This window comes from Gorilla gorilla, chromosome 5 (assembly GCF_029281585.2).
Source record: "Gorilla gorilla gorilla isolate KB3781 chromosome 5, NHGRI_mGorGor1-v2.1_pri, whole genome shotgun sequence".
NCBI classification, from domain to species: domain Eukaryota; kingdom Metazoa; phylum Chordata; class Mammalia; order Primates; family Hominidae; genus Gorilla; species Gorilla gorilla.
The window spans coordinates 53,519,910-53,541,794 of NC_073229.2; the positions used below are offsets into that span (position 1 = coordinate 53,519,910).

General features: G+C 48.0%; 1 protein-coding gene and 1 pseudogene across 1 annotated transcript; both read left to right on the forward strand.

The window, feature by feature from the left end:
• The first annotated feature begins 6,812 nt into the window (after positions 1–6,812).
• LOC109027178 (UMP-CMP kinase-like) lies at positions 6,813–7,909 on the forward strand (annotated as a pseudogene).
• A 9,554-nt stretch (positions 7,910–17,463) lies between these two features.
• CLPSL2 (colipase like 2) lies at positions 17,464–20,476 on the forward strand. The gene is made up of 3 exons (XM_004043880.5): positions 17,464–17,613; positions 18,374–18,496; positions 20,279–20,476. The coding sequence occupies exons 1-3, from the start codon at positions 17,530–17,532 to the stop codon at positions 20,372–20,374; spliced, it is 303 nt and encodes a 100-aa protein (XP_004043928.1). The 5' UTR covers positions 17,464–17,529; the 3' UTR covers positions 20,375–20,476.
• Positions 20,477–21,885: the final 1,409 nt, after the last annotated feature.

The window sequence follows — 21,885 nt, forward strand, 5'->3', positions numbered from 1 at the left end:
GACCAACATGGGGAAACCCCATCTCTACTAAAAATACAAAAATTAGCCAGGCGTGGTGGCGCGCACCTGTAGTCCCAGCTACTTGGGGGGCTGAGGCAGGAGAATCACTTGAGCCCAGAGGTTGCAGTGAGCTGAGATCGTTCCACTTCACTCCAGCCTGGGTGACAGAGTGAAACTGTGTCTCAAAAAAACCCCAAAAATAAACAACAAAAAAAAAGTTTATGTATTTTTTGAGATGCAGTGAGAAGAGGAAATGAAGACAGAGAGAAAGAGAGCTGAGTTCCTGAAGTGGGATTAAATCTCCTGATGTTTCCTTGTTTCTACAGAGAGCACCAGAAGGTCCAGACTATCAGGACAAGCATGAGAATCACAGCTGCTTCTAAGGGAGTGAGCTGATTCCTAAAATTTGACCCATGGGTGGAATCTGGGGGAAGATTCCCCAAGGCCGAAGGTACTCCAGGCCACATCACTGGAAAGTGGGGAGGAGGCACTGTGTAATGTATCCTGTCTGCTAACACTGGAAACCATCAAAGCTAACTGCTGAGCATCAGTGACATCCTCTCAGGACATGGTTGGCAAATTTTTGTTGTTTGTAAGAGCTGGAAATGTGGGCCACTGTGTCTGGTACAGCCCTGTCAGTAGGGGTGAGGCAGGATGACAAAGGGAATCTAACTCTTACTGTGGAATCTCTCCATTCGCATATCACCCTGGATACTTGTATTCTGGGGGATGTTGGAGTCAAATATGAGTCTAGGAGACAAAGAGGCCATGGAATAGAGATTTTGTAGTTAAGGAGCGTAGAGACAGGACTCTTAGGCATAGGTGGGAGTGTAACTTGTGGAATTAGAAGGCACACTCCATACTACCTGTATTAGTTCATTTTCACATTGTTATAAAGAACTACCTGAGACTTATTTATTTATTTATTTATTTATTTGACAGAGTCTTGCTCTGTCGCCAGGCTGGAGTGCAGTGACACGATCTTGGCTCACTGCAACTTCCACCTCCTGGGTACGCTCCTCAGCCTCCCGAGTAGCTGGGACCACAGGCGCCCGCCACCACGCCTGGCTAATTTTTTTGCATTTTAGTAGAGACGGGGTTTCACCATGTTGGCCAGGATGGTCTTGATCTCCTGACCTCATGATCCACCCGTCTCGGCCTCCCAAAGTGCTGGGATTACAGGCGTGAGCCACCACGCCCAGCTGAGACTGAGTAATTTATAAAGAAAAGAGGTTTAATTGACTCACAGTTCTGCATGGCTGGGGAGGCCTTGGGAAACTTAGAATCATAACGGAAGGTAAAAGAGAAGTGAGCACCTCCTTCACAAGGCGGCAGGAGAGAGAGAGCGAGGGGGATGTGCTACACTTTTAAACCATCAGATCTCGTGAGAACTCACTCAATAGCACCAGAACAGCATGGGGGAACCTGTCCCCATGATCCAATCACCTCCCACCAGGTCCCTCCTTTGACACGTGGGGATTACAATTTGAGATGAGATTTGAGGGGGGACACAGAGCCAAACCATATCACTACCCAAAGCAATCTACAGATTCCATGCAATTATCAAAATACCACTGACACTCTTCACAGAAATAGAAAAACCCTAACATTTGCATAGAATCACAAAAGACCCCGAATAACCAAAGTGTCCTGAGCAAAAAGAACAAAATTGAAGGTATCACATTACCAGACTTCAAAATATACTACAAAGCCATAGTAACAGCATAGTACTGGCATAAAAACAGACATGTAAACCAATGGAACCAAATAGAGACACCAGAAATTAATTCATGTATCTACAGCCAACTGTTTTGTTTTGTTTTTGAGACAGGGTCTCACTCTGTCACCTAGGCTGGAGTGCAGTGGTGCAATTATGGCTCACTGCAGCCTCAAACTCCTGGGATCAAGCGATCCTCCTGCCTTAGTCCCAAGTAGTAGGATCTACAGGTGTGACCACCATGCTTGGCTAATTTTTTTTTTTTTTTTAATGGAGGTAGGGTCTCACTACGTTGCCCAGCTGGTCTCAAGCTCCTGAGCTCAAGCAATCCTCTTGCCTTAGCCTCCCAAACTGCTGGGATTATAGGTGTGAGCCACTGCACCTGGCCAGCCAATTGGTTTTTGATAAAGGTGCTAAGAACACTCATTGAGGAAAGGACCATCTCTTCAATAGATGGTGCTGAGAAAACTGGATATTCAAATGTAGAAGAATGAAACCCCCACCTTTCATCCTATATAAAAATCAACTTAGGCCAGGCACGATGGCTCATGCCTGTAATCCCAGCACTTTGGGAGGCCGAGGCGGACGGAGCACCTGAGGTTGGGAGTTTGAGACCAGCCTGACCAACATGCAGAAACCCTGTCTCTACTAAAAATATGAAATTAGCCAGGTATGGTGGCACATGCCTATAATCCCAGCTACTCAGGAGGCTGAGGCAGGAGAATCGCTTGAACCCAGGAGGCGGAGGTTACGGTGAGCTGAGATCACACCATTGCACTCCAGCCTGGGCAACAAGAGTGAAACTCCGTCTCAAAAAAAAAAAAAAAAAAAAAAAATCAACTCAAAATGGATCAAAGATCTAAATGGAAGACTTGAAACTATAAAACAACTAGAAGAAAACATAGGGGAATCACTTCAGGACATTGGTCTGGGAAAATATTTTATGAATAAGACCTCAAAAGAACAGGAAACAGAAGGGAAAATAAACAAGTGGGATTAAATAAAACAGGTCAGGCACAGTGGTTCACACCTGTAATCCCAGCACTTTGGGAGACTGAGGCAGGCAGACCATGAGGTCAGGAGTTCGAGACCAGCCTGACCAACATGGTGAAACCCCATCTCTACTAAAAATATAAAAATTAGCCAGGTGTGGTGATGTGTGCCTGTAATCCCAGCTACTTGGGAGGCTGAGGCAGGAGAATCGCTTGATCCCAGGAGGCAGAGGTTGCAGTAAACTGAGATTACGCCACTGCACTCCAGCCTGGGCGACAGAGCAAGGCTCCGTCTCAAAAACAAAACAAAGCAAAACAAAACCAGCTTCTACACCACAAAGAAAACAACAGAGTGAAAAGACAACCTACAGAATGGGAGAAAATATTTGCAAAGTACTCATTTAACAGGGGATTAATATCCTGTATATACAAGGAACTCAATCATCTCTACAGCAAAAAAAAAAAAAAAACAAAACAAAAACAAACAAACAAAAAACCCCACAAAAACCAAAAAACAAACAATTTGATTTAAAAAATGGGCAAGTGGGCTGGGCACAGTGGCTCACACCTGTAATCCCAGCACTTTGGGAGGCCAAAGCGGGTGGATCACTTGAGGTCAGGAGTTCAAGACAAGCCTGGCCAATACGGTGAAACCCCGTCTCTACTAAAAATACAAAAAAAAAAAAAAAAAAAAAATTTAGCCAGGCGTGGTGGTGCACACCTGTAGTCCCAGCTACTCAGGAGGCTGAGGTGGGAGAATCGCTTGAACCCGGGAGGTGGAGGTTGCAGTAAGCCAAGATCACACAACTGCACTCCAGCCTGGGTGATAGAGTGAGATTTTGTCTCAAGAAAAGAATTCTAGGCCAGGTGCGGTGGCTCACGCCTGTAATCCCAGCACTTTAGAAGGCCGAGGCGGGTGGATCACGAGGTCAGGAAATCAAAACCATCCTGGTTAACACGGTGAAACCCCGTCTCTACTTAAAAATACAAAAAATTAGCCAGGCATGGTGGCAGGCGCCTGTAGTCCCAGCTACTCAGGAGGCTGAGGCAGGAGAATGGCGTGAACCCAGGAGGCAGAGCTTACAGTGAGCCGAGATTGTGCCACTGCACTCCAGCCTGGGCGACAGAGCAAGACTCTGTCTCAAAAAAAAGAAAAAGAATTCCATTGTACGAATGTACCATGATTTATTTAACCAGTTGGCAGACCTTAAGTTATTTATACCCATTACAAATGATGCTGCAAGGAACTATATATTGGCATATATGGGAATATTTCTGTAGGAAAAATTCCTAGAAGTGGAATTATTAGATCAAAGACTGTATTATTTATTGCCAAATTTCCCTTTTAAGAAGTTTCATCAATCTTTGCTCTTACCAATAATATTTTCCCACACCTTGACCGACCCACTGTATTACAAAACTGTAGCAGTCTTTTAGGAAGAAAATGATGTATCTTTCTGACAAGTATGATCTCGGTTTACATTTCTCTTATCACAACTTAGGTCAGAAGGCATGAGATTAGACAGAGTGAGACTTTTGTCTCAAAACACACACACACACACACAAAACAAAAAAAAATGGCTAATGACCTAAACAGACATTTCTCAAAAGAAGACATACAAATGGCCAAGAATTATATGAAGAAAATGCTCACCATCACTAATCATCAGGGAATTGCACATTTTGATAATAGGATGCCTATTATCAAAAAGACAAAAAATAAATGTTGACAGGGATGTGGAGGAAAAGGAACTCATATACACTATTGGTGGGAATGTACACTAGTACAGCCACTATGGAGAACAGTATGTAGGTATGTGAACCTCAAATATCTGAGACAGCTCTCAGTTTATTTAGAAAGTTTATTTTGCTAATGTTGAGGATGTCCACCTGTGACACAGCCTCAGGAGGTCCTGACCACATGTGCCCAAGGTGGTCAGAGCACAGGTCGGTTTTACACATTTTAGGGAGATATGAGACATCAATCAACATATGTAAGATGAACATTGGTTCTGTCTGGAAAGGTGAGATAACTCAAAGTGGGGAGAGAGCTTCCAGCTCATAGGTAGACAAGACACAAATGATTGCAATTCTTTTGAGTTTCTGATTAGCCTCTCCAAAGGAGGCAATCACATATGCATTTATCTCAGTGAGCAGAGGGATGACTTTGAATAGAATGGGAGGCAGCTTTACTCTACGCAGTTCCCAGCTTGACTTTTCCCTTTAGCTTAGTGATTTTGGGGCAGCAAATTTATTTTCCTTTCACAGGTACCACAAAAAACTACAAGCAGAACTACCATATGATCCAGCAGTTTCACTGCTGAGCATTTATCCAAAGGAAAGGAAATCAGTATGGAAGAGACGTCTTCACTCTCATGTTTATTGCAGCACTATTCACAATAGCCAAGATAGTGAATCGACCTACATGTTCAACAGCAGATGAATGGGTAGAGAAAATGTGGTATAGGGCCAGGCACAGTGGTTCATACCTGTAATCCCAGCTCTTTGGGAGGCAGAAGCAGGAAGATCCCTTGAAGCTCAGAGTTTGACACCAGACTAGGCGTGGTGGCTCATGCCTGCAATCCCAGTGATACAGCTCCCATGACTGGAGAAACACCAGGGTTCTTTCTCTCTCGCTGATTAGATAAACGACACGGGCACACGTGGAGTTGTTTTAAGGGGCGGAAAGTTTAATAGGCAAGAAAGAAGAAAGAAAGAAGAAAACGGCTCCCCCGTGCAGAGGGAGCGGGGCTCCAAACGGACAAACCCCGTGTGCGCGGAAAGCAGTCCTTTATATTGGGAGGCTGGAGGAGGCAATGTCTGATTTGCAAAGGGCCCAGGGGATTGGTTTGACCAGGTGTGTCATTCACATAGCCTGCGAAAAACCTGGTCCTCCCACCTTAGCCTTTTAATATGCAAATGCAGGTATCCTTGATGTCCTGCATTCTTAGAGCCATCTGGAGGTGGTCACGACACCTGACACACGTTGGGACAAGGAGAAGAGGGCGGGAATCGCCACACTGGATGGACCTAGTTTCTGACAGCCTGTGTTTACATATCAAAGCTTGCCAGCCTGCTTTTCTGTTAGAAAAGAAATGTTGCCGCCGGGCCCGGTGGCTCACGCCTGTAATCCGAAAGCTTTGGGAGGCCGAGGCGGACGGGGCGGATCACGAGGTCAGGAGTTTGAGACCAGCCTGGCCAACATGGTGAAACCCTGTCTGTACTTAAAATACAAAAAATTAGCCGGGCTGGTGGCAGGCGCCTGTAATCCCAGCTACACGGGAGGTTGAGGCAGGAGGGAGGATCGCTTGAACCCGGGATGTGGAGACCGCACCACTGCACTCCAGCCTGGGTGACTGAGTGAGTCTCAAAAAAACCCTGAAATGTTTGGGGTGGGGGGGTGATTTATTAAAAGAAAAAGCCTCCAACCTGGCTAACATGGTGAAACCCCGTCTCTACTAAAAATACAAAAAAATTAGCCGGGCGTGGTGGCTGCTGCCTGTAGTTCCAGCTACTTGGGAGGCTGAGGCAGGAGAATGGCGTGAACTCGGGAGGCGGAGCTTGCAGTGAGCCGAGATTGCGCCACTGCACTCCAGCCTGGGCGAGAGTGAGACTGTCTCAAAAAACAAAAACAAAACAAAAACAAAACAAAAAAAAGAATAAGCCTTAGTGAGGGCTCCTTACCCTTACTGTCTGCCTAAAATAGTTTCTTAATAACTCCTATATTACCAGCACTTTGCGAGGTCGAGGTAGGCGGATCACCTGAGGTCAGGAGTTTGAGACCAGCCTGGCCAACATGGTGAAACTCCGTCTCTATTAAAAATACAAAAATCAGCCTGGCGTGGTGGCAGACGCCTGTAATCCCAGCTACTCAGGAGGCTGGGGCAGGAGAATCTCTTGAACCCAGGAGGCAGAGGTTGCAGTGACCCGAAATCACGCCACTGCACTCCAGCCTGGTCGACAGAGCCAGACTCTGTCTCAAATAAAAATAAAAATAAAAGTTTAAGACCAGCCTGTGCAACATGTCCCATCTGCACAAAAAAATAAAAAATAAAATAAAATAAATTTAAAAAATAAGAAGCTCCCTTCCGACTGTGGCGCAGATGCCCTGGCAGCCCGCCCCTTTCCCACACCGCCTCCCCGGCACACGCCGCACCTGTCAGCCCTCTGAGCTCCGAGGTGCGGTGCAGGCTGAGCCGCTGCCTGAGCCGCTGCTCCACGTCCTGGGCCTTAGCTTCCCGCTACAGACCTGCCGGCCGAGTCTTCGCTGCCCTCCCCGTCTCATGAAGCCGCTGGTCGTGTTTGTCCACGGCGGTCCCGGCGCGCTGGCATCCTTGAGAAAGATGGCTACACACACCTTTCTGCAGGAGAGTTGCTTCACGATGAAAGGAAGAGCCCAGATTCACAGTATGGTGAACTCACTGAAAATTACATTAAAGAAGGAAACATGGGACCAGTGGAGATAACCATCAGTTTATTAAAGAGGGAAATGGATCAGACAATGGCTGTCAATGCTCAAAAGAGTACATCTTTGATCGATGGATGGGTTTCCAAGAAATCAAGACAACCTTCAAGGCTGGAACAATGGACGGGCCGCAGTGGCTCGCGCCTGTAATCCCAGCACTTTGCGAGGCCAAGGGGGGTGGATCACCTCAGGTCAGGAGTTCACCACCAGCCTAGCCAACATGGTGAAACCCCGTCTTTACTAAAAATACAAAAAATTAGCCAGGCGTGGTGGGGCGCGCCTGTAATCCCAACTACTCGGGAGGCTGAGGCAGGAGAATCTCTTGAACCCGGGAGGTGGTCGTTGCAGCGAGCCAAGATCATGCCACTGCACTCCAGCCTGGGTAACAAGAGCGAGGCTCCGTCTCAAAAAAAAAAAAAAAAAGAAAGAAAGAAAAAAAAGAAAAAAAGTTGAATGGGAAGGCAGATAGATGTATCTTTCATTATGTGTGTGTTTTTTTTTTAACTGTAATAATAAGATCTGTATTGAATGATGTCCTGAGAGAGGAAAGAGTAGCGAGCGGTAGGAGTGATGACAACAGAGAGAGCTTGAGAAAGAGAATTGAGACCCATCTTCAGTCAACAAAGCCAGTTATTGACTTATATAAAGAAATGGGGGAAAGTCAAGAAAATAAATGTTTCTTAATCTGTTGATTAAGTTTTTGAAGTTGTGAAGATTTTTGACAAGGAAAACTAATTCGAAACCTAAAAGCATCCTTGAAATCTTGCTTGAATATTGCTTTGATAGCTGCTATCGCGACCCCTTTTAAAGGCAATTTTAATCTTTCAAACTACATCTCAACTAGTGGCTGGAAAGTATAGGTAAGACAAATTAAGTTTTTTATGTACTTTTTTTTCATCACAGGAGAGAGTTAATTAAGAGACATAACTTCATCTTAGTTATGGTGCTCACTAAACAAAGAAGCGTATCAAGCTATTTTTTTTATTCAAAAAGACTATCGCTTTCATAGTTTGTGCCTTCTATGAGCAAAATTTTTTCGTATGTGTGTATGTCCCTTTAGTAATTACGACATGTTAGGATTTAGGGATATCCACTTCCTCCTTTTCTTGCAAGTTTTAAGTTTCCAACCTTAAGTGAATTTGTGGACCAGATTTCAAAGGAACTTTTTGTGGAGTCAGTTCTTGCACAATGTGTTTAGTAAACAAACTCAAAGTGGATTCTTAGCAGTGTTATAATATATATCAAATAACTAACAATTTCCTATAGAAAAGTAAGAAAACATAGGCTTTGTTTTACTACAACTTGAACAACGTTGTATGACAGGGCATATTCTTTGCTTCCAAGGTTTGGGTTGGAGGCACTAGAGGTTCAGAGCCTGGCAGAACTGTCAGCTTTATTCTGACATAATCTAAGGGTATGGGGCAAGGATCACATCTAATACTTGTGTTCCTCATCCTCTATTATATGGTGTTATTCATGATTCAACTGATCTTAACAAAATTCCTAGCAGGGGAACCTTGAAATGCATGTGACTAGATTTATGCTAAAATGATTCAGTTAGCATTTTAGTAACACTTCAAATGATTTTTTGTTCGTTTTCTAGACCAAATACAAGGTTAGGATTAATTAGAAGAAGGAATCTAGTTAAATTTCCCACTTGTATTTTATTTTCTTGAATTTTTTTTATAGTTGTTTAAAAAAATTTTAAAATCATTGCACTTTGGTCAGAAAAATAATAAATATATTTTATAAATGTTTGATTCCTTTCCTTGCTATTTGTATTCAGTAAATTATTGTTTTTGCATCATGTTGAAGCACTGAAAGACGAATAATCTTTAAAAGGCTTAAAAAAAAAAAAAAGCCAGGTGTGGTGGCATGCACTTATAGTCCTAGCCTTGGGAGGCTGAGGAAGGAGGATCACTTGGGCCCAGAAGGCCAAGGCTGCAGTAAGTTATGATCATGCCACTGCACTCCAGCCTGGGCAACAGAGTGAGACCCTGTCTCAAAAAGAAAAAAAAAAGTGATTTGCAGCTGTAAAAACTGAAAAGATTTCAAATAGGAAGTAGAAAACTAACTTCACCCTCTCCAGGCAACCTGTGCCACCTCCAGGCACTTTTCCCTATAGTGGCTGCTGTAGCATGGCTTGTTCAGCTTTTCTTTCATCTCCTTCTGGTGTCCCTTCCTGCACTGCAGGGCAGGAAAGCTAAACACTAGAGTGGTAAACCTAGGTGTGATTGCTTATCACATGCACTGCCTAAAGCCTAATCTTCATGGAGGTAAGGGAGGGCAGTGGCATTTGTGGGAGGCATACTTTTTTTGTTTTGTTTTGGCTAGGGAAGACACAGGCAATAGTTTTTTTTTTTTTTTTTTTTTTTTTTTAGAGACAGGGGTGTTGCCCAGGCTGGAGTGTAGTGCTATGATCATAGCTCACTGTAACCCCAAACTCCTAGGTTTAAGTGATCCTCCCACCTCAGCCTCCTGAGCATCTGGGACTATAAGGTGCACACCACCACACCCAGCTAATTTTTTTTTTTTTTTGTAGAGACAAGGGTATCACTTTGTTGTCCAGGCTGGTCTCAAACTCCTGGCTTCAAGCAACCCTCCTGCCTTGGCCTCCCAAAGTGCTAATATTACAGGTGTGAGCCACCACACTTGCCTACAGGCAATAGTTTTGCTGGAGTGCAGTGATGCAATCATAGCTCACTACAGCCTCAATCTCCCAGACTCAAACGATCTTCCCACCTCAACCTCCCAAGTAGCTTGGGACTACAGGTGCACCACCATGCTGGACTAATTTTTAAAAATTTTTTTGTAGAGACCAGGCCTTGCTATGTTGCCTAGGCTGGTCTTGAACTCCTGAGCTCAAGCAATCTTCCCACCTTGGCCTCCCCAAGTGCTGGGATTACATGTGTGAGCCACTGCACCTGGCAGGCAATAATCTTTCATGGCAGCTTCCTGAACCCGATATCACAGCTAAGGTGTGTGTTCCTGGGACTGTAGTGATGACTACCTACCTCCTCACCTGCCTGATGGCGGCAGGGGTAGTAGCTCCCCTGGTAGCTCAGTTCTGCAGGGTTGTTTTGTTTTTTTAAGTCATTCCTGGAGGCTCAGTCTGGTTTCCACTCTTCCAGTCATTTCAATGTCTTTGTCAGCCCTCAATTATCTGTATTACATTCCTTTCTGCTTAAAATAAGTATGGTGGTATCTGTTATCTACAACTGAGCTCTGATAAGGTATCTGACATACGATAGGTATCACTAAACATTTGTTGAATAAATGAATGAATGATGAATGAATAGGTAAATGGAATGGAGACCACCAAGATGTATACAGTGAGTTGGACAGACGAACCTAGTGGACTCAACAGAATGGTAGAGCAATTGATGGATCATAAGTGGACAATGAAACCAATTTGGTGCATCCTAACCAGCTTTTTTTTTTTTTTTTTGAGACGGAATCTCACTCTGTCACCCAGGCTGGAGTGCAGTGGTGCGATCTCGGCTCACTGCAACCTCCGCCTCCCGGGTTCAAGCGATTCCCCTGCCTCAGCCTCCTGAGTAGCTGGGGTTACAGGTGTCTGCCACCACACCCGGCTAATTTTTGTATTTTTGGTAGAGACGGGGTTTCATCATGTTGGTCAGGCTGGTCTGGAACTCCTGACCTCGTGATCCGCCTGCCTCAGCCTCCCAAAGTGTTGGGATTACAGGCATGAACCACCACGCCCGGCCCCTAACCAGCACTTTTAAAAGATGAAATAGAAAAGAATAGAAAATCTCAGATAAGATCACATATGGTAAATGTAAGTATTGTTTTGTGAAACTTTAGTTCCATACACACACCTACACATTGTATATATGCCCGAGCACACACGTTTGCAGTGGTGATCATCAAACCAGCATAACACAGACACCAACTAATTGGAGCTACTAGTTGTCTGAATACCTGTGTGAAATGTACCTTTACCATGGGTGTAGTAAAAAAAAGTGATTGAGATCCATTGCTTTATAGAATGTAGCTTAGGCTTCTTGGGGGTGGTGGGGGGAACAAGTTTCCAAGGACCCTTCCTACAGTGTTACCCTTGGCTAAAGGATACTGTCCATGACTCCTTCCTGCCCCAGGGAGCTGTTCCTGAATCCAGGTATGATTTTTTTCTTTCTTTCTTTTTGAGACGGAGTCTCGCTCTGTCGCCCAGGCTGGAGTGCAGTGGCGCGATCTCGGCTTACTGCAAGCTCCGCCTCCCGGGTTCACGCCATTCTCCTGCCTCAGCCTCCCAAGTAGCTGGGACTACAAGCGCTTGCCACCACGCCCGGCTAATTTTTTGTATTTTTAGTAGAGAAGGGGTTTCACCGTGTCAGCCAGGATGGTCTCGATCTCCTGACCTCGTCATCTGCCCACCTCGGCCTCCCAAAGTGCTGGGATTACAGGCGTGAGCCACCGTGCCCAGCCCAGGTATGGTCTTAAGCAGAGCAATCCTCCATGTATGGCAACTTGGGATGTTGTGGGCACCTATACTTCTGCCCACTCAGCATCCATGTCCTATTCCTCAGGAGACAGCAACCCCCTATCTCCCTACCTTTGGGGAGCTGCCCTGTTCAGGTTCCATGAGGTTTTGGTCCCTAGTCCCCCTGGCCTTCTAGGAATTTCTAGATGGGTGCTGAAGGGAGGTGCATAGAGCTGTGCACAGCTCCCTGCTGCCCCCACGGAGAGCAGTCTTCCTCCCTGAGAGGAAATGAGGCTGCCTGAAGGCTGAAGCTGAAGAGAGAGACACCTGTCAGTGGTTCCTCTTCGGAGCCCTGAGGCCAGCCTGGTGACTGACCCAATACTCTTTCTTTTGCTTTTTATTGTTAAAATTACATACTTTGGCTTGAATTCTTTCACTTGCAGCTACAGGAGTTGTGATTCCCTCATGGCTCCTTGAGGTAAGCAAGGGGCCCTCACTGCCAAGGCGACTAGGCACAAATGTGGCTCAGCCTCACCGAGTGGGAGAAGGAAGGGGCTCTAGAGCCAGCGAGTCTACACATGCACCCTACGCACAGGTGGTGTGGGCAGGGTGGCAGCACGGGGCATTCCCCTGCTATGTCCCCTCTGGATACCTCTCTGTGCATGAACCTTTTGCCTGAACACAGAGGTTGTAGGGAGCCCTCCTTGGCCCCTCTGAGGAAGGCCCCTGTCATAGGCTAAGCTGCTTGGAAAAGCTCAGTCCCCTCCCATGGGTGAAGGCGATGGGGCAGCACACCTGGCCGCCAGACACCACCGCCCACTCTGTCCTTCAGGCTAAAGCCCTAGGGTCAAAGGGCCAGCCCAGTCCAGGAGGAGGCGGCAGGTCAGCTCCCTCCTCTCCCTCCAGGCCTGTCTTTCTCCCAAGCTGAGCTGATAGCCTCTCAGCAGGGCCAGCCTGTCCCAGGAAGAAATAAAATGAGAAGTGTGTGTTCTGAGCCCTGCCCCTGGTTCAGAGTATGTTGTGTGGGTGGGGTGACTAGAAGCTGGGAAAGAGCTGATCTCCCTTGGGCATGCTGGGCCTCTCCTTCTAGAGACCCTCCTGTCCTCACAGACAGAGCAGGGCAACCCCACCCTCACCCTGCACCCCTGGCTCAATGGCTCAGGTCCCCCTGCTCTGACTCTAGCATTGCCACCACCAGCCCAGCTTTCCACTGAGGAGCCACCTCAACAGGGGCTATTCTCACAGAACCTCAAGTTCCCTGGCACGCTGACCGCCCCATCTCCAATCTGTATCCCCAACAAGCAGACACCATCTCCTTGCTGTTCTACCCACAACTACTCATTGTCACTTCCAAACCTTTGCCCACCCTGTACCCCTGGTTGGAAACCCTTAGTCTCTCTGCTTGCCAAATCCCAGTCCCCCTTGAAGGCTTAGCAAAACAGTGCGGCCCTCTCCTGCCAGGGTCCAGGACATACAACCTTGAGGCCTCCACCTCCTCACCTCCAAACACTTCCCACTCTGGTCCTCTTCTCTAGGAAGGCTTTGCTGATCTATCTTTGCATTTCAAACTCTTAGGGCACTCACTCGTTCCTCACTCTCCCCAGATTACTTTTAGAGTTCCTTCAGGAAGGACTTGAGTAATGTGCAATTTTCATGAGGTCAGTTTTCCCCAGAATTTTATTTTGGATTTCAAGGACTGATAAGACTTCCAAAAAATTCTGAGGACTAACAGAATTTGTGCACATATATTTAATATATTGGCCAAAAGCCAGTTTCGGTGGCTCAAGCCTGTAATCCCAGCACTTTGGGAGGCCGGTGGATCACCTAAGATCAGGGATACAAGACCAGCCTGGCCAACATGGTGAAACCCTGTCTCTACTAAAAAAAATACAAAAAAAATTAGCCGGGCGTGGTGGTGGGAGCCTGCAATCCCAGCTACTCAGGAAGCTAAGGCAGGAGAATTGCTTGAACCTGGGAGGCAGAGGTTGCAGTGAGCATATTTTTATATATATATATATATATATATATATATATATATATATATATATATATGCCAAAAAAGAACATGAACAGTGAAACAAAACTACTACTGTATCGTGGCTATTATTGCTTTTTTAAAATATATTTTTAAATATTTTATTTATTTTTTTACCTCCAAATACCATCACCATTTTATTTATTTTAATTATTATTACTTTTTTGAGACAGTCTATCTCTGTCACCCAGATTGGAGTGCAGTGGCATGGCTCACTGCAGCCTCAACCTCCCAGGCTCGAGATCCTCTCACCTCAGCCTCCCATGTATTTGGGACCACAGGCAGATGCCACCATGCCCAGCTAATTCTTTTATTTTTTGTAGAGACAGAGGTCTCACTTTGTTGCCAGGTTGGTCTTGAACCCCTGATCGCCATTATTTCATAAAAGCACATTTTAACACCAAAGAAGTAGAAAAGACATAATTTCAGAATAAATAATTACTTTTTAAATTAAATACATTTCCCTGCCTGGGCAATATGTTGAGACGCTACCTCTACTAAAAATACAAGAATTAGCCGGGCGTGGTGGCGCGCGCCTGTATTCCCAGCTACTTGGAGGGGGGCTGAGGCAGGAGACTTGCTTGAACCCAGGAGGCGAAGGCTGCAGTGAGCCGAGATCGCGCCACTGCACTACAGTCTGGGTGACACCTCAAAAACAAATTTTTTTTAATAATAATAAATTGAACATATTTACCTTTAACAAAAACACTACTACATTATCCTTATTGTTTTCATTTTGCTGCAGACCAGTGAGAACATTGTCATGGAAACCACCACTTGCGCCACCAGAAAGATGCAGAAGAAAAGAAGTGAGACGTGAGAGACTGTCAGAGGAGGGGAAGGTGAAGGGGCAGGAAATAGGGGGTAAGAAGTCCACCAGCAAGGTGCTCCCCTGTCCTGAACTGACCCCCTTCTGCTCACTGAAGTCTGAGGTGGCAAGTTTTGGGCCCTGGGCAGAGCTGCGGCCATGCTCACAGGTCAGGCAGCTCAGTGATTCCCAGCGCTGGAGACCCTGGTGATCTTGTTCCTACTCCCCCGCAATGCAGAGGTACCCTGGACATGTGCCTGTGACCGGTGCTGGCAGGCCATGGTACAGGACTTGGAGTCAGGAGCAGAGCTAGGCCTGGCTCTGCTACTCACCAGCTGAGTTACTGGGAGAAGTCTCTGCCCTCTCTGGGCCTCGGTTTCCTCAACTGAAAATAAAGGTTCTGAACCAGTTGTTTTTGAGGAAACCGGAAGATCTCTGGCTTAAGAAAAAAAAAAAAAAGCCATGCACATAATATTTTGTACAGAATTCCAGGGGCTTCACCACCCCTCAGGGCCTTCAGTGGGTTCCCCAGGGGGCTGCTAACCCTGACACACAGTTGCTGGCCCCTTGCCTTCAAATTTGCCACTTTCCTAAGCAGTCAACAATACTTCTCAAGTATCTAACGGTCATGGGGGTATGGGCAAAGGAAGCCGGTGAAGCAGTACAAGGAAGTATCCATCCCCAGGCCTCCTCTCCAGTTCACAAATGGTCTGCATGGATGGGTCGCTAGTCAGCCAAGGTAGCAGAACACACATATGAAGAGAGCTCAGACCGCGACTGCTGGAGCCCCCTTACTAGGTAATGATGGGAACCCCCTTACTAGGGCCAAAGCCCTCTGGCCGCCCGCAGCAGTGTAGATCAGTGGTAAGAACTTGGACCCAGGAGCTAGAATGCCCTGGATTTATATCTGACTCTGCCATTTAATCCTGTTCCTTGGGCAAGTAACTTTATCTTGAGCCTTCAGGTTCCTAGTCTATAAAACAGGGCTAAGAGTTACACAGCAGAAATGATAGTAGATGCTAAATATTCCAAGACTCCTTTGAATTTCCCAGCCTCCCTTGCAGAAGGTTAGAGGGTTGGGATCATGTGACTAGTTCCAGCAGGTGGTTTGTGAGTGGAGAAGGCAGGTCTTCCATGGAGACCTTGGATGCTCTAGTTTTTTTTTTTTTTTTTTTTTTTTGAGACAGGGTCTCACTCTGTTGCCCATGCTGGAGTGCAGTGGCGCGATCATAACTCACTGCAGCCTCAGCCTCCCGAGTAGCCAGGACTACATGCATGTGCTACCATGTCTGGCTAATTTCTTAAATTTTTTTTGTAGCGGTGAGGTCTCACTATATTGCCCAGGGCTGGCCTTGAACTCCTGAGCTCAAGAGATCCTCTCGGCCAGGCATGGTGACTCCCACTGGTAATCCCAGCACTTTGCGGAGGTTGCAGTGAGCCGAGATTGTGCCATTGCACTCCAGCCTGGGCAATAGCGTGAGACTCTGTCTCAAAAACAAACAAACAAACAAAAAAAAACAAAAACAAAACAACAACAGATCCTCTCACCTTGGCCTCCTGAAGTGCTGTGAATACATGCATGAGCCACCATGCCCAGCCAGAGGCCAGTCTTATAGATGGCTACAGGATGGAAGAAGGGTCTCTTGCCCCAAATCAGACTTTACATAAAGCATTATTGTGCCAAGCCACGAAATTCCAGGAGTTCTGTTGTTACAGCCAGCGTTAATTACTCTGTGACAGCTAGTGTTAATACAGGGAGGGTTCACGGAAATAATGGATACAGGGCCCTCTGAGTGCGGTGGGGGCTGTTATTGTTGGCTGTTATTCCCCACCAAGACAGGATTCCTCGGTTCATTTCTTAAGCGAAACTTCAAAAGCAGAAGCAGGCTGGGAGTGGTGGCTCACATCTGTAATCCCACCACTTTGGGAGGCCGAGGCAGGAGGATCTCTTGAGCCCATGAGTTCAAGACCAGCCTGGACAACATAAGGACAACCTGTCTCTATAACAAATATTAACAATACAAAATTTAAAAAAAAAATAGAAATTAAAAAAAAGCAGAAGCAGGCAGGTGGGGTGAGGTGGAAGCTTCATCCATAGGGAAGTCCTGAGGAAGGCCTGCCTCCCCCGGTTCCAGGATCGCTCTGTGCAGCTCTAGCTCTCCCTTAACCCTCCTCCCTATTCTGAGTTTTCTTCTCTTCCCACTTCTCCATTTTGCCCCCACATCTTGACTTTCACACAATTCACAGACAAATCCTTAGACAATTAATAGAATGATTAGGACTGCAAGAGATTTACGACTTAGAGACCATCTTGTCCCACCTCCTGGTTCTTACAGAAGAGGAGAATGGGGCCTGCAGCGGGTGTGAGCAGCCCAGAGGGTGGGGCTGGATTATCCCGAAGGTAAGGGGAGAATCTGGGGCTGCAAGGGCAGACAGAGAATCAACATCAGGAAGGAAGCTCTTTTTCTTTCAGCATATATGTTTTGTGCCGTTTATAAAAATAAAGTTTTGAGGCCAGTTGCGGTGGCTCACACCTGTAATCCCAGCACTTTGGGAGGCTGAAGCAGGACCATCACTTGAGGCCAGGAGTTAGAGACCAGCCTGGGCGACATGGGGAGACCCCCGTCTCTACAGAAATTTTTAAAATTATCCCGGTGTGGTGGCGCACACCTGTAGTCCCAGTTACTCGGGAGGCTGAGGCAGGAGGATCACTTGAACCTGGGAGGCGGAGATGGCAGTGAGCCGAGATCACCCCACTGCACTTCAGCCTGGGCGACAGTGCGAGACTCCGTCTGTAAAATAAATAAATACAATAAAAATAGAGTTTTATCTTACAGTTTCAAGCTTCTACTTGGAAGTAACACGTATGGAGGCTCCCAGGGCTCCTGCAGTCTAGAATCCCGCCCGTGCGAGCCTGAGCGCCTTTCCTCCCTCCTTCCCTTCCGCAGGCGTCCTCGCCCTCCACGCCCCTCCTCCGCGGGGGCGGCCTGGGGCGCCGGGTCACGTGGCCGGGGAAGAGGTTTTATCCCGCGGCCCCTCGGAGCCCCGCCGCTGCTCTGCCGCCCAGGCCCATGGCCGCAGCCCTGGCGCTCGTGGCGGGGGTCCTGTCGGGGGCGGTGCTGCCCCTCTGGAGCGCGCTTCCGCAATATAAAAAGGTGAGCCGGGGAGCGCGCCCAGCCGGCCGCGACCGCAGGAGAGGGTGGCCCCGCCGCCGGGGCACTGGAGCCCGAAGGCGCCGGGCAGCCTGAAAGGGAGAGGTGGGTCCGGAACCACACCCAGGCGGGTAGCCTGGGGCATCCTCAGACGGACTTCAAAAGCCGCTTCACTTTCCCCTGGTGGCCTCAGAGGGGAGAGAAATTGGCCTATGACCAGCACCCTCGCTCCCTCCACCTCCCCCGCCCGTGCCCCTTCCGATGGCCTCAGTCCTGGGCTCGCTTCCCTCCCCAAAGTGCTCACAGTCAAACCCACCCTGCCTGCTCTGGTTTCTCCTCGTCTTCCTCCGCCTCCTCTCAACTGTCTAGTGATTCTTCCAGGCACGAGGGCTCTCCCCTTTTCTCCTCTTTCTCTCCCTCTTTTTCGAGTCCGCAGCCCCTTCACTCTCATCCCCCAACCCTGCCCCGCAAAATGGGACTTAAGAGTACACACCTTATGGGACTCATGGAGGTGAGGGGGGTCCAGGAAAGGAGAGGCCGAGGGAAAAGTGCTAATCCCCCTCTCCTCCTCTCCTCTGCTGCCCTGGGTCCTGCTGAGGGGCCGGGGTCGGGCTGGGGGGGAACCAGCCCCCCCAGGGGGTGACAACCTCATGACTTCTCCTGGACCCCTGGGCTCTTTGGCAATGGTGGGAACCCTCCCCAACCCTCCCACACGACTCAGGGATTGCCCCCAGCCTGGCAGACATTCTGCCTGTCCCCACAGAAAATCACAGACAGGTGCTTCCACCACTCTGAGTGCTTCAGTGGCTGCTGCCTCATGGACTTGGACTCCGGTGGAGCCTTCTGTGCCCCCAGGGCCAGAATAACCATGATCTGCTTGCCCCAGGTGAGGCCCTAGTATGGGGCAACTTCTGGCAAGTAGAGAAGCGGGCAGGGAGGTTAAAAAAAAAACACCTGGCCCGACCTGTTTTTTCACCTCTGTCTGGAGTGCCCTTTTTCTTCTCCACTTGGCAAACTCCTACTCATGGTGCAAAACAACTCCAGCCACCTCCTCTGAGAAGGCTTCCCTCCTTGGAGCTCCTGTACCCTGGGGTCAGACCCTCAGCAGACCATGTATCTCCCTAACTGGCCATGTCTTTTCTCTGCCTCTCCCAGTGGTTGGAACTCTTCAAGGGCAGGGATTGCATCATATTCATCTATGAAGCACCTACCCCCAGCTTAGTATCTGCACATAGTAGGTGCTCAATAAATGCTTATTGTTGTTTGTTTGTTTCGAGATGGAGTCTCGCTCTGTCACCCAGGCCAGAGTGCAATGGCATGATCTCGGCTCACTGCAACCTCTGCCTCCTGGGTTCAAGCGATTCTCGTGCCTCAGCCTCCCGAGTAGCTGGGATTACGGGGGTGCACCGCTATGCCTGGCTGATTTTCATATTTTTGGTAGAGATGGGGTTTTGCCATGTTGGCCAAGCCGGTCTTGAACTCCTGACCTCAGGTGATCCACCTGGCTCGGCCTCCCAAGGTGCTGGGATTATAGGCGTGAGCCACCGCGCCCGGCCAATAAATGCTTGTTGAATGAATGAATATCTCTTCTCTCACATCACTGAGGCAGGGTAAGTAGGAAATGACCTTCCCCTTACTAGTCCCCATCTCCCTGCCACAGTGACATGATTTCTTGAGAGGAGCATGGCACTGCAGTGGCAGGACCACAGCTTTGGAGTTGGACCTGAGTTTAAATCCTGACTTTTCCACACCCTATCTTTGTGACCTCAAGCAGGTCATCATGGCTCTCTGAGCCTTAGTTTCCTCATCTACAAGGAGAGGCTAAAGTACCTACCCCACCAGGCTGTTGGGAAGATTATGTGGTCCTGGCAAGGAGAGTGTGCAGTCCAGCATGGTTGTCACTCACTTTTAGGAATGCAGGGAGCAGAATGCTCAGTATGCCCTGTTCCTGCCCACCTGGCCCTAGGCCCAAACCTTTCTAGGATGGATGGGCCCAGCCTCTATGTCCCTGTGTGGGGAGTTGCCAATGCCCTAAGGAAGCAGCAGGGCCCCTACCATGGCCTGACCCTACAGCTGAAGTGGCTAGAGGGTTTTTATTTTTTTTATTTTTTGAGACAGAGTTTTGCTCTTATTGCCCAGGCTGGAGTGCAATGGCGTGATCTTGGCCCAGTGCAACCTCCACCTCCTGGGTTCAAGCAATTCCTCTGCCTCAGCCTCTGGAGTAGCTGGGATTACAGGCATGTGCGACCATGCCCAGCTAATTTTTGTATTATTAGTCCATGACCATGTTGGCCAGGCTAGTCTCAAACTCCTGACCTCAGGTGATCCACCCGCCTCGGCCTTCCAAAGCGCTGGGATTACAGGGGTGAGCCACCACGCATGGCCTAAAGGGTCTTTTTATTATCACCACTTGATCTGCTCTATCTCATTTAGTCCTCACAACAACCCTATGAGGTGTGTTACTATTACTGTCCCCATTTGACAGATGAGGAAACCAAGCTGGAGAGGTTCATTGACTTGCTGAAGGTCACGCAGTTATAAGCTGTAGAGACAGCCCAGGTCTGTCTTACTCCAGGCCTGGTACTCTTGGTTCTGGTCCCCAAGAAGTTTAAGTCCCCATCCTTCCTGCATCCTGGTGACTCCCAATTCTCATACCCACTCCCTGCAGACCAAGGGAGCTACCAACATCATCTGCCCTTGCCGGATGGGCTTGACGTGCATATCCAAGGACTTGATGTGTTCCCGCCGGTGCCATATGATTTAGAGGAAGATGCAGGCTGGTCACTGCTCCCTTGGGGCCATAGGCCCTGGGTGCCACCAACTTGCTCCAAATCCAGCTCCTGAGACATTAAAGTCACTTCCTGTCCTTGGCCTCTGTCTGTACTTTCTGGGCGAGGGGACCTGGTGGAGATTGTACCAGTCCAGGGGGCAGGCAAAAGGGGAGACTGGAGGCATGAATGAGCTTCTCATGGGATTTGGCCCTGTTCGGAGGTCAGGGTAGAACTGCAGGAAGGGAATGGCGTAGGGAGGGTGTGGTGGAGCAGGGGCTGGGTCTGGGAAAGGGCCGATTCTCTGGTTGGAGGGCTGTGTGGGAGAGACGGGATTGAGGAATGTGCCTGGAGAGTGTACGTTAGGGTGCCTATGGAGGGGTGTGTGGTAGGGAGAGACCAGGTGGAGGTATCTGAATGTTTTGCGGGGTGGGTTGGGGGGCACAAAAGGGTAGAGGTCATTAGAGAGTTGGTGAGAATGTGCAAAGTATAAATGCAGAAATGCCTGTGGTGGGAAAGGGGGTGGATGGATGCCTCCACTCTCTCAGGTATTGTCGGTTCACTGCATGGACAAAGAAACTGAGGCCCAGAGAAGCGACATGACTTGCTCTAGGTCATATCATTGGGGTAGCAGTGAGGCCTCTTTCTGCTGCAAGTATCTTAAAAACCAACCCAAATTGGTCCAGGTGAGGAGGGGATTTACAGGTGATCGGAAATGGAAGTCCAGAGGTCAGGCAACCCTTAGGTAGGGCCAGAGCCAGCAGCTCTCAGGCTGAATTCCTTCCCAGTAGTCACAAACATTCCAGGTGTCACCTAATAACAGGTAGGATTTATTGAGCACTTCCTATGTTCCAGACACTGTGCAAAGTGCTTTCTTTTTCATTTAATTAAAAAATTTAAGACAGCACCCAGGCTGGAGTGCAGTGGCTCGATCACAGCATACTGCAGCCTCAACCCCCTGGGCTCAAAAGATCCTCCCACGTCAGCCTCCCAAGTAACTGGGACTACAGGTGTGTGCCACCATGCCTGGCCAATTTTTTTCTTTTTCTTTTTTTTTTTTTTTTAATAGAGACAGGGCCTCACTATATTGCCCTGGCTGGTCTCAAACTCCTGGGCTCAAGTGATCCTCCTGCATCAGCCTCCCAAAGTGCTGGGATTACAAGCATGAGCCACTGCGCCTGGCCCAAAGTGCTTTCTTAACTGTATTGACTCATCTTTTTGTCACAGCAGGGCTATAGTAGGTGTTATAATTATCCCTATTTTACAAACAGGGTATTGAGGCTCCTAAAGTAAGGGTTGGAACTGAGACTTGAACCCAGACAATCCTGCCCCAGAGGCCAGGCTCTTAACCACAAATCCACCATGTATATCAATACTGTGCCTTTCAGAGAAAGAAAACATCTCTGTTCCACAATTTTCAGCAAACATCCTGAGATCGGTTCTGATTGGATTGGCTTAGTCTGCCTGAACTAATTATTGTGGTGGAATTTGCTGATTGGCCTAGCCT